Source organism: Protobothrops mucrosquamatus, unplaced genomic scaffold (assembly GCF_001527695.2).
Source record: "Protobothrops mucrosquamatus isolate PMUCROS unplaced genomic scaffold, P.Mucros_1.0 scaffold7, whole genome shotgun sequence".
NCBI lineage: Eukaryota > Metazoa > Chordata > Lepidosauria > Squamata > Viperidae > Protobothrops > Protobothrops mucrosquamatus.
The window spans coordinates 289715-300909 of NW_015386394.1; the positions used below are offsets into that span (position 1 = coordinate 289715).

At 33.6% G+C, this 11195-nt stretch overlaps 1 protein-coding gene across 1 annotated transcript; it reads right to left on the reverse strand.

Annotated features, from left to right (window-relative positions):
* Positions 1-1616: 1616 nt before the first annotated feature.
* LOC114922213 (vomeronasal type-2 receptor 26-like) lies at positions 1617-11015 on the reverse strand. The gene is made up of 5 exons (XM_029282995.1): positions 10872-11015; positions 5234-6091; positions 3548-3775; positions 2721-2847; positions 1617-2515 (listed from the first exon to the last, which is right to left on the reverse strand). The coding sequence occupies exons 1-5, from the start codon at positions 11013-11015 to the stop codon at positions 1617-1619; spliced, it is 2256 nt and encodes a 751-aa protein (XP_029138828.1).
* Between the last annotated feature and the right edge of the window lie 180 nt (positions 11016-11195).

Consider the following 11195-nt stretch of genomic DNA (forward strand, 5'->3'; position numbering starts at 1 on the left):
AAGGAGGCAATTAGAGAAAGAGGGGCATGGAGAGTGCTAATCCATAGAGTCACCAAAGATCAACATGATTGAATGGCTGACAACAACATAACAAGACAAGACAGGAACTAGTCCATAAACTAGTAGACTAAGAATTCTAGTTCTAGTTTAGGCATGAAGGCAGCTGGGCAGATTTGGGCTAGTAATATCAAAGTTTCAGTTACTGAATTATTGGGAGCAAAAAATATTTCTTCATTGTGGAAAAGCATATGTTTTAGCAATAAGTAGAGCACAGATAATTTATTTCTATTTTATATTCCAGTCATCAAATTCTATATAGTCAGAATATATTTCAGATTAATGTGGATATAGAAAACTATTGAAATCAAATTACTATATGAAATTACTTCTGCCCAGAATATAACTTTAGGAAATTAGAAGAATATATATTTGAATAGTTTCTTTTCAAATCAGATACATTTTCTGCTTTCTGTCTACCAAAATGAAGCCCTTTACAAACTGGGTTCTTTTTGAAATGATTTACTATCCAAAAATGATTTCAGCATGAAGAGTTTTTAAGCTATTAGATTTCTCTGAACTGGAAACTGCAGATGAGAACTTGTATATTATATTGCTTGTGGTGCTGAATATCAAATGGTTCACTATTCAGTTTGTCTGACTTTAGGATTGTTGTTCTCTCTCTTAACCCAAATTGGCTTAGAAACCCCCATGTCATCAGCTTTGTAGTCTCACAGGCAGAACAAGATAAAGTACATCAAATAAATCAATACATAAATCAATATGACTCATTTATTAATTAATGCATTTTGATATAAGTGGTAGCCATTTACCAATATATCAGCAAGTACAGGTTATACAAAATGCCTAAACTATTCTACCTTTGTCTTCTTTTAAACAGAATTATAAGATTAGTGGGAATTACTTAAAGTCTTATTTTTTTATTTGTTACATACTTTTATGATTTTCCTTTCACTTTTGAACCCATGCTTGCTCTTATTTGGATTTTTTAAAAATTGCATTATTATATTTTAAATGATAATAATTTTGAGTTTAATTTCCTTCTGCAAAAGAAACCCTCTTCAAAGAAAACCTACAATAAAAATTATATCCATATAATATTTTTCCCTCTACTACAACTGCATTTATCTTGGGAAATGTATTGCTACTGCTTGGACATGCATGTAGAAAAATTGCCTGAAACCAGCAGAGAGAATGTCTTAAAAATGAGATTATGAAAGGCCTACTACCTTCCCCCATCATTCACTGCTGTCTTTTTTTCTCCAGAACCCTTCACTTCCCATTCTGCTGCCCATATTCAAGTGCTGCAGCTTGGAGGAGAGGGTCCTAGCATATCAAACCATTGTGATATTCATTTGCTTTGAGCAAAGAATGCCCTACTTATATCCTACTGAAATCATTCTACTATAATCACAAGGACTTGATAAATAAGGAAATATTGTCAGCTAAAGAGGCATGGGTATTTTAGTTAATTGCTTCATTTTGTTAGTGCGCCTATCAAGAGGTGTGCATATACTTAGTATTTTTCACATCACAGTAATCAATTCCTAGCACATTTTAATGGAGTTTAGCATGCTTTCAAAAGAAAAGAAGGTTCTCTACTGCTTTCTTCTTAAGAATTGTTTCTTGTTCAGCTCAGGCCGCAACAAAATAATGTAGCATTTGGGGAAAAAGAGACAACCCAGCAATCCAGCACTGGAAGATAAGATGCAGAAGATCTCCACAGCTACTATATATTTTCCTTGGGCACTCAAGTAAGTGGGGACAAATGTGAACCAAACACTACAAAATACCAACATGCTGAACGTTATAAGTTTGGTTTCATTAAAACTACTTGGCAACTTGCGGGCAAAGAAAGCCACGGTGAAACTGACTATCGCCAGGAAACCCATGTAGCTCAGGACACAATAAAACATGACTGGGGATGACTCATTGCACTTCAAAACAATCACTTCAGGTACTGAATGCATGTCCATATCTGGGAAAGGAGGAGAAGTTGCCATCCACACCAGAGAGATGCTTACTTGAAGAAAAGAGCAAGAAAGAACAATTGAACAAGCCAGGATATTCCCTACCCATTTTTTGAGCCTGGATCCTGGTTGGGTTGCAATGAAAATGAGAACCACAGTGATGGTTTTTGCTAGAACACAAGAAATAGCCAATGTGAAGACAATGCCAAAGGCTATTTGCTGGATAAAGCATGTTGCCTTCTTTGGTTGGCCAATAAAGAGCAATGCACAAAGGAAGCACAGTTCAAGGGAAATAAGAAGCATGTAGGAAAGACTACAGTTGTTGGCTTTCACTATCGGAGTATTGTGGTACTTCAGAAATATTCCAAATATCATAACTGTTGCCAGTGAAAATAAAAGAGCACTGGTGCCTAAACTAATACCCAAAGGCTCTTCATAAGACAAGAAGCTTATAATCTTGGGAATACAGGTATTCTGATCTTCATTAGCATAGCAATCATCAGGGCATTTGACACAGTCAGCCATGTCTGCAAAACAGAAGTTTTCAAGTGAAATTATAATATGTTTACTTTAGGATCTTAAAGGAGACATGAAAACAAAGTAAGATTTGAAATCTTCTATGTGCATTCATATCAAAGATGAGTGGCCTAGTTACCTTGGCAGAAAATTTATTCATTTCTAAGGAGTGGAGAAAAGGGAATGGATAAAAATAAAAATAAAAATACTACTGACCTTTGTGATGTGATATTGACCCTTTGGGGCATGTAATACAATCATAGCAACAGAAGGGTTTCCCTTCTTTCCTTTTTTTTCTAGTTCCCAATTGGCAAAGAGCATTACAGAGAGAAAGAGGCAGTGCCTGTCCATTAATAAAGAAAGAGCAAATTAATTATTGGCAATCAAATTTCAAAGTGTTTCATTAAAACAAATATGGTACAAAGATCATCATGGTTAGAAGGACAGTGGTGGACAGATTCTTGCAGGAACCAGAAGATGTGGCTTTTCTGTTGTAGGTCTGGTATATTATGTTATGTTATGTTATGTTATGTTACGTTACGTTACGTTACGTTACGTTACGTTACGTTACGTTACGTTACGTTATGTTAGGTAGGTTAGGTTAATTATATTATTAAATATATATATATCTTATACTATATTGCCTTCTTTTTAATTATTTTTCTTTTATCATATACTATGCCCTGAGTCATTTGTTGAGATCAGTGGCTATAAAATATAAGTAAATGCAATAAATGAATAGAACATTAAACATGGTTTTCCTTTCATTTCTTTCTCCTTTTTTCAACTATTTGAGAATCAGAACTGCCATAGAACCCCTCCAAAACCTGGAAGGAAATTGTAAGTAGCAGATAGGAAAGGGTCATTACTATCACCAGAGGGTTATTGCCTGTCCTCTCCTCCCCCACCCCGGACGAACTATACAGGTCCTGTTGTCTTAGGAAAGCTCAAAATATTCAGAGAGAGAGAGAGAGAAGGAGAGAGATCCTTGTCATTCATCTATGAATATGGAAATATATAAAATATTTTCAGTTAATTCCTACCTGGTTAAACCAGCTGTGCCATCTCATTATGTCTTCGTTAATGGTGAATGCTTCCTCTGGAGGAGATTGAGGATCCATTTTTCCAACTTTCACTCCAGTGAACGATTGGTTTGGAAATGTAACCCAATTAATGATGTCAAGTTCTTGAACTATCTCCCTATTCTGATCAAAGAAAATTCTTTCACCAGCACTGTTGTTAAATGATACAGATTTCATAGAATGGAATAACTAGATCAGAAAATAAAAGATTACAAATTTGCATGTAACAGCTGTATTACTGTTGTTATTATTATAAGCCATTAGTTGTAGTCCTTGACTAATGGCCAGAATTGAGACCAGAAATTCCATTGCAACTCATTGAAGTTGTTAAATGATTTGCATCTGATTTTACAACTTTCTTTGTTATGATCACTATGCAAAGCACCATACTTGTTAAGTAAATCATCTGGTCAATAATCGAATTAATCTTTCCCCACTTTGCTTATTGGAAGCCATCTGAGAAGGTCACCAATGGCAATCACATAATCCAGGAATATGGTAGGAATATGGTACTTATGGGATTTACTTAAACTGCCCACTCCAGAAGGCTCTGGGCTGCTTACAACATAGCCAGTATTTAACCAAAACGAGTGAAAATATAGAAATAAAATATAACAGCCCAAAAAATACAGTAATCATAACAGTAAAAAAATTGACATGCACACTAACCTCAGACTTAGTTGAAAGCCAGGTTTCAAGGACTTTTGAAGGCCTACAGGTAGAGACACTGCAGGTATCTCTTAAATCTTGCATCTTGCATCTTTCTTAATAATCTAGAGTAGGGGTGTCAAACTCACAACGTCACGTGACATGTTGTGATGTATCATGACTTTTTTTGCCATTGCCGGCAATGGGGTGGGCGCAATTTCTCTATGATGCATCCGGCCTGCGGGCCGGCAGTTTGACATCCCTGATCTAGAGAATAGTCTGTAATGCCCTAATTCTAACAACTGTTGTGGCACAAAATCCAACATATTCTCAATGGATCTTTTGTGTAAAGTCCTCCACAGCTCTCTTTATAAACCCTTTTAGTAATGAGAAATGGAAAAAAAATGTCTTCTTAGTAAAAGATTTTAAAATTATCAGTCACATTACTGAGGCCCTGATGTTAATTTCCAAAAGTATAGTATGAACATATGAAAAACAAACATACAAACAAAAACACTTGTGTAAATTAAGGAGCCTCAAGTTTGTTCTTCTCTAAAATGGGAAATACTTTTGAAAGAAGATCAGGGTGGTAGATGCTGTACAAATTTCATATCAAATCATTTTTGAGTGATACGAATCTGGGTCCAACAAGTATTTGAGGGCTTTTGTTGTTTATGAATGGAACTTGTCTGTTAAAAATTGCTAGTAATCTATTTATTCTTGACTGCTCAACATTTGCTTCACCTCATTTCTATTCCTGAGATTTTGTTATAACTCTATATTTGTGTTTTTATTAATGGTATTCATATTATCCTTCTAATCTTTTATCAGTAACTTATGTATTGAAATCAATGATATTAATATATTATCTAGCAACATTTATAATAGATACAACTTCAATGAAAGTAATTGCAACTATCCACTTGATTTTACCATATTTCGCATATTATAATATCATTCTTTCAACACAAACACATAGACTACAGACTAAAATATTACCAGCCAGCCTTGATGATGATGATGCTTCATTCCATCTTCTTTCATCATAACCTTTCTTCTAGATTTGGAGGAATACATGGCTTGCAGAGCATGAGCCACAGCATACACAGCATTGTAGATGCTATAGCTGTGGCCTGTTATTCTTTTTGGAAAAACATGTTCAGGAAGGCTCTCTAATTTCTCTTCTCCACTGCAGATATTCTCCTTCTCATCTCCCAGATTAGAATCCTGAAATGCACATCCAAATGCATGACTCCAGAAATCCTTGATAAAACCATCTTCTTTTACAGCAGAAATCTTTCGATCCTGAATAAGTTGCTGAAATCCTTTCAGTTCTTTGGCATGATTTGCAAATGATATTGCACCATGGAAATCCTGCAAATCCCAAGTTTTTTTATTGGCAAAGTACCTCAACTCCATCCCAACAGTCAGAATCCATACCTTTCCTTTTGGGGTTCCAAATAATTCTTTATAATCAGTATTTAGTAAATATCTCAAAATGATCATGGAATGTGTATCTCCATTAAAAATCAAGACACTGGCTTCATTATCCATTATTTCCTTATAAAATGCTATTATACAGTTGAAGAAAAATCCTGTATTGGCATTATAGCATGAACTGTCAAATAACTCTATGAAGGCAAAACAAATGCCTTTTTTGGAATACTCAGGAACCAGGGTCTGCAAAAACCAATCTAAATCCATCCCATTTGCCACCAAGAATCCAATCCACCTCCAACTGAAATGTAGAAGTAAGTGGAGGATACCTCTATACTGATGAATTCCATTTGGAACCATTTGGTAGAAGGAAGGAAGATTGGTATCCCCTACTTCAACTCTAGCAGATCCATACATGAACTGCAAAAAAAAGGGGGAGGGGAATTGTTCAGGACAATTATTATTGATATAGATATATGATATAGATATAGATGTACAACAAAAAAGACAATTTCTTTCTGTTGAAAGTTGATAAATTTTAGAGCTCATAGTATGTGGCAGAATATACGGTAATAAACTTTGTGACCTCAAAAAGTAACAACCTTTACCTATTATTTTTATAGTTTATCTACTTTAAAGGAAACTTCCAGGAAATAGCAGGGCTATTCTATCAGCTTGATTGGCAAATAAGACAGTATCATTATCACCACCATCATTGTCATCATCGAAAAAAGCAAATAATAATTTTTGCATACTACTGCCAAAAGAGACATCATACCCATTTCCATGTAATTACCAACAGTCAAACTTCATTTGGGACATTCATTTTTTTAAAAAAAGATATATATTCATATGTTAATTCATACTTAACACCAAATGTTAACTATGGTGAATGTAAAGTGGGTTGTCCCCTTACCTTGATAATGGGATTAGGTACATTTGTATGTACCTAATGTGTATGAACTTGATGAGGAGAGATATCAATTAAAATATTTACTAAAATAAAGAGTGACAAAAAGTCTAATCCTTAATCCCTAATCCAAATTATTTGGTTGTTTTAAGTAATGTTTATAGGTTCAGGATGGAAACCAGGAGACCATGAGTTCTAATTCTATCTTAGACATGAAGTCACTTTGGCCCAGTTCTCTCTCTCTCTCTGCCTGTCAGCCTTAAGAAGGAGGCAATGACAGGCAATTTCTTAAATCTTGTCTAGAAAACTGCAACAACATGTTCAGGCAGCCACCTGGAGTCTACACTGACTCAAAGGCACTAAACAACAATGATAAAAATAATGTCAATTGCAAAAGGCAGCTTAGCTGGAACAGCTTACATCCTGTGACAATATTTGTAACACCGTCAAACATCCACATCTGTCTATACTAGTCAATAAATGGGGAAAAAATGACAAATCCAGTCTGAACATCTGGCTAACTGTGCAATGAACCAAAGTTATAAGTTACAGTAGAGAAGAACTGGGTATCAGTTAGAAAACCCAAAGCAAAAACATCTTCAGTTCCAAAGTGGAAATTAAGACTACATGCCAAGATAAAGAAATTAAAATCAGGTGTGAATAATGAAGAACATGAAAGAGTAAAAATTAAAGAATGTAAGAATCAAGACAAGAGTAATAAAAATATTGGCTTAGCACCTGAAAAATTGAAGAAGGTTTGGGAAGCAACAAATCACAGCAATAGCTGGGAAAATTTAATGCTTTGAGACATTGATCATCCATTTTAATCAAAATCATTTATTTCAATCAGATAAGAGAAATTCTGAAAAAGGAAAAACCAAACAAAAAAAATAAGTTTTTGAAAGATCTATGAAAAACTCAAAATAATGAATGGATAAAAGATTTTAAAGAAGAATTTAGTAAAAATAAAATGGAAGAGCTAATAATAGCTGAAATTAATAAAAATTGAATGAGAAGAATTAAAAACAGGACATGCCCTAAAATTTATCAATTATATGGCTTTTGGCTCAAATATTTGACTAGTTTACATCTAATTATACCTAAACAACTTAAGGAAGTAATGCATAAAGTTTATATCAATGACTGATTAATTGGCAAAACTTATCTTACTGAAAGGCCCATCAAAACTATAGATTGATAAAATGCTTGCCTACAATGCTTAAGATGCTCACAAGCACATACCATCAAATCTACCAATACCTGGACCATAGTTGTGATATGTATACTGCTTGAATTATTAATTGGACACACACTTTAATATTACTATAGGGTCATAGTGCATAGTTGCCTTACAGAAATAGAGGCAGTTTACTTTAAAACAAATATACTGTTAAAGAAGAAAAGCATGCAAATGTATTAGTTTTGGGAAGAAACATATCTAGATTTAGAAAATAATGAGCCAAGACTTAGATCCTGAGAGCTTTAAGTTTAAAACATGAGTTCTCTACCACTGCTGAACTGAAAGCAATTGAAAAACAAGCAACTCAAATTTCAGGTTTATTCAGAATTACCAGTAATAATACCAGGGTCCTGAGTGAGCACAAACAGTAGAAATTGAAGAGAGAATTTCTGTTAATGAAGAACAATAAGGAGAGGAAACTAAAGTTGCTAAAGACTTGCAAGCATTATTGCTTAATCAAAAACTAGCTGGGAAAATCAAGAACTAAATGGAGGGAGCTGAAGGAATACATTGGCTGAATTGAAGTAACAAAAAATCTTTGGCTAAAACTTTGAAGAACATTAATGAAGTTGTTAAAATGATTTTAATTGCAACATTGGCCCAAACAAGCCAGCCTGTGTAACCACTGAAAAACATGCTTTAAAATACTATGGGATTAAGTAATTAAGAAAAAAAAATCTGAATGGAAAATGTTGTTGTAATTGAAGATAAAGAAAGTTGGAATAGATTTGAGGAATTTGAGATATGAAAACTTTAAAAATAACAAAATCAAAACTAGTCTTTCTGTGTCTAGCATAACCTGAAGATTAAAGAAATTGCAGAGGCTATAGAACAATTAAAATAAAGAGTAGTGAAATTTAGAACAAATCAATTCTACAAATCCCTTGAAAGTGAAAAAGAACTGACCATAAATAATGAAACCTTGTCAAAGAAGAGATCTTAAAATTTTGTAGACGTTTGTGGGAAAACAACAGAAATAATAATAAAAAAGGAATACCACATGGATTAAGCAAAGTCAAAAATGCTGTGAAAGTACTTAGTATGGAAGATATTAGAATAACTAAGGACATGGTACAAAAGCAATCAGAGAAAATTTAAGTTTCCTGGACCAAATATGATCTATGTATTTTCATTAAAATAACTGACAAATATACACTTGAGGTTGGCAGATCAAATAAATAAGGTTTTGGAAACGAAACCTTATTTATAATGAAGCCCTAAATGAAAAATGGCTAAGAACTGGAAGGATATGTCTAACTCAGATAATTTATAGTCTCATTTCCTTTCTTCTTCACCTGAATTGGGAATGTCTTTCCAGTTATTTGCCAGTAAAATATGAACTACTTCTGAGTATAATTGCAAATCAAATTTAGTGTTATTTGAAAAGAACAAAAAGAGTACTATAAAAAATTAAGAGGAATGAAGTGTCAGTTGTTGATTAACAAACTTATTTTTTTAAAAATTGAAAAAAAGAACATATATGTTTATAGCTTGGTTAGAGTATAAAAAGGCATTTTATTCTGTTTCACATAACTGGAATGGGAAATGTTTCAACATTTTTTGAAACAGCAGAAACATCAGGCAATTTATGAATACTTCAATGAAGTTTTAGTGAACAAACATAATGGCTACTAGTGAAGGAAAAGTTGAAATAAAACATGGAATTTTCCAAGATGATTCGTTATTATCTTTAATCTTTATATTATCAATGATCCCACTGACAATAATTTTGAACCAGACAAACCATAGATATGAATTGGCCAAATAAGGATGAACATTTCACATTTACTCTTTATGGATGATTTAAAATCATTTGAAAAAATAAAGGCTGAACTTGCTTCCTTATTAAAAAAACACAAAAGACTTCAGGTGAAACACATTATGGAGGAAGAAAAGCATGATGTGAAAGTCTATATTAGGAAAAGCCATGAACCTTCTCTGAAGGCATTTAATTAAGGAAAGCACTGAAAAAGAAAAAGATGAAGGCTGAATATAGAAAAGAAACAAATGCGCACTGATTTGTTAATTGGAAGAACAAACCAATGTATGGTCAATACTTGAAAGTTATAGAAGGAAAAGTTGATAAAAGATATAGAAGGAAAAGTTGACAAAAGTTGATAAAAAATCCCACATGGTTAAGATCAGGAATATTAAAGAAAAAAGAACTGAAGACTATTTTTGTGCTTAGAGCTAATTGCAAGAAGGCAAAAATTTAATATGTAACAAACTACAACAAATGTTGCTTTTGTAATGAAAAGAATGAAACAATTGACTATTTGATCAGTGACTGCAGTTAAATTTCACAAGTTAACTACCAGTAGCAACATGACAGTAGCTACATGACATAGTAACATGACTGAATTATCAGATTGAGTGATTGGGAACTTTGCCATTGGATTTGAATGTAGTAACAAATATTGGGACCATCAAATAGAAAATGCTTTGGAAAATAATCTTGTTAGGATATTATAGGACTTTAAAATCCTAACACTAAGAAATCTTCTTCCTAACCTACCTGATATAGTAGTTATTGAAAAGAAGACAGTCTGGCTCTTGATTCTTGATTCTAGTGATGCTAGGATTACAAAATATCAGGACTTGCAGATTGAAATTGAACCCATGTGGAAAAAGAAATCAATTGTTATACACAGTGCTTTTTTTCTAAAAAAAAAAAAAAAAAAAAGATGCTTAAACTCACACACATCATACAACCTGCCTTGCCTACTCTACAAGGTTCCATCCAAAAAAGGTGTCGGAACTCCGTTCTGGGCGTTCTATGAGAAAAAAAGCCCTGGTTATGCAAATTCTGATTTCAGCCCTTAGAGCAATACCCAAAAGATATATCTCCATACTTGAAACTGCTTAGAGGCTACCTTAATCATTCTTAGGTCCTTGCTTAGAAATTGAACTGTTACATTTCCACCAATTTTAGACTATGAATCTAATTGTAGATTAGCCACAATAAATGCAGCATGCACAAGTACATGCATAAGCAGGTAGGTGTGTGTGTGTGTGTGTGCGTGTTTGTGTGTGTGTGTGTGAAAACTTACCTGTGGGATTTTATAAAGACTCATAAGAACTGGAAACTGGTGTATGATATCTGAGATCAATTCCTCAATAACTGCATATAGATTGTCTTCAATTATGCATTTATAGTTGGGCAAAAGTTTGCTATTTGGAGAAATCAATTGCATTGCTGCATGGTAAGTCCACTTTATGTTCAGGTGACTATCATATATATTGAATCCCACGGTAACATTGGATAACATTTGGGCATTTTCATTGATTTCTTTCACAGCGTATATCAAAGCCAGGATATGCTGATAGTTCTCAGTCACTACACTGTAAAGGAAATGTTCAGCCTTGGATCATAC

What these genes read in the sequence shown, in the direction of transcription:
- LOC114922213 (XM_029282995.1), bottom strand. Translation starts at nt 11,015, where the DNA reads ATGCAATTGATTTCTCCAAATAGCAAACTTTTGCCCAACTATAAATGC. An exon ending in GTCTTTATAAAATCCCACAG is followed by an intron (nt 6,092 to 10,871) that starts GTAAGTTTTCAC and finishes TTTTTTTTGCAG; the next exon opens with TTCATGTATGGATCTGCTAG. An exon ending in GTCAATATCACATCACAAAG is followed by an intron (nt 2,516 to 2,720) that starts GTCAGTAGTATT and finishes TCTGTTTTGCAG; the next exon opens with ACATGGCTGACTGTGTCAAA.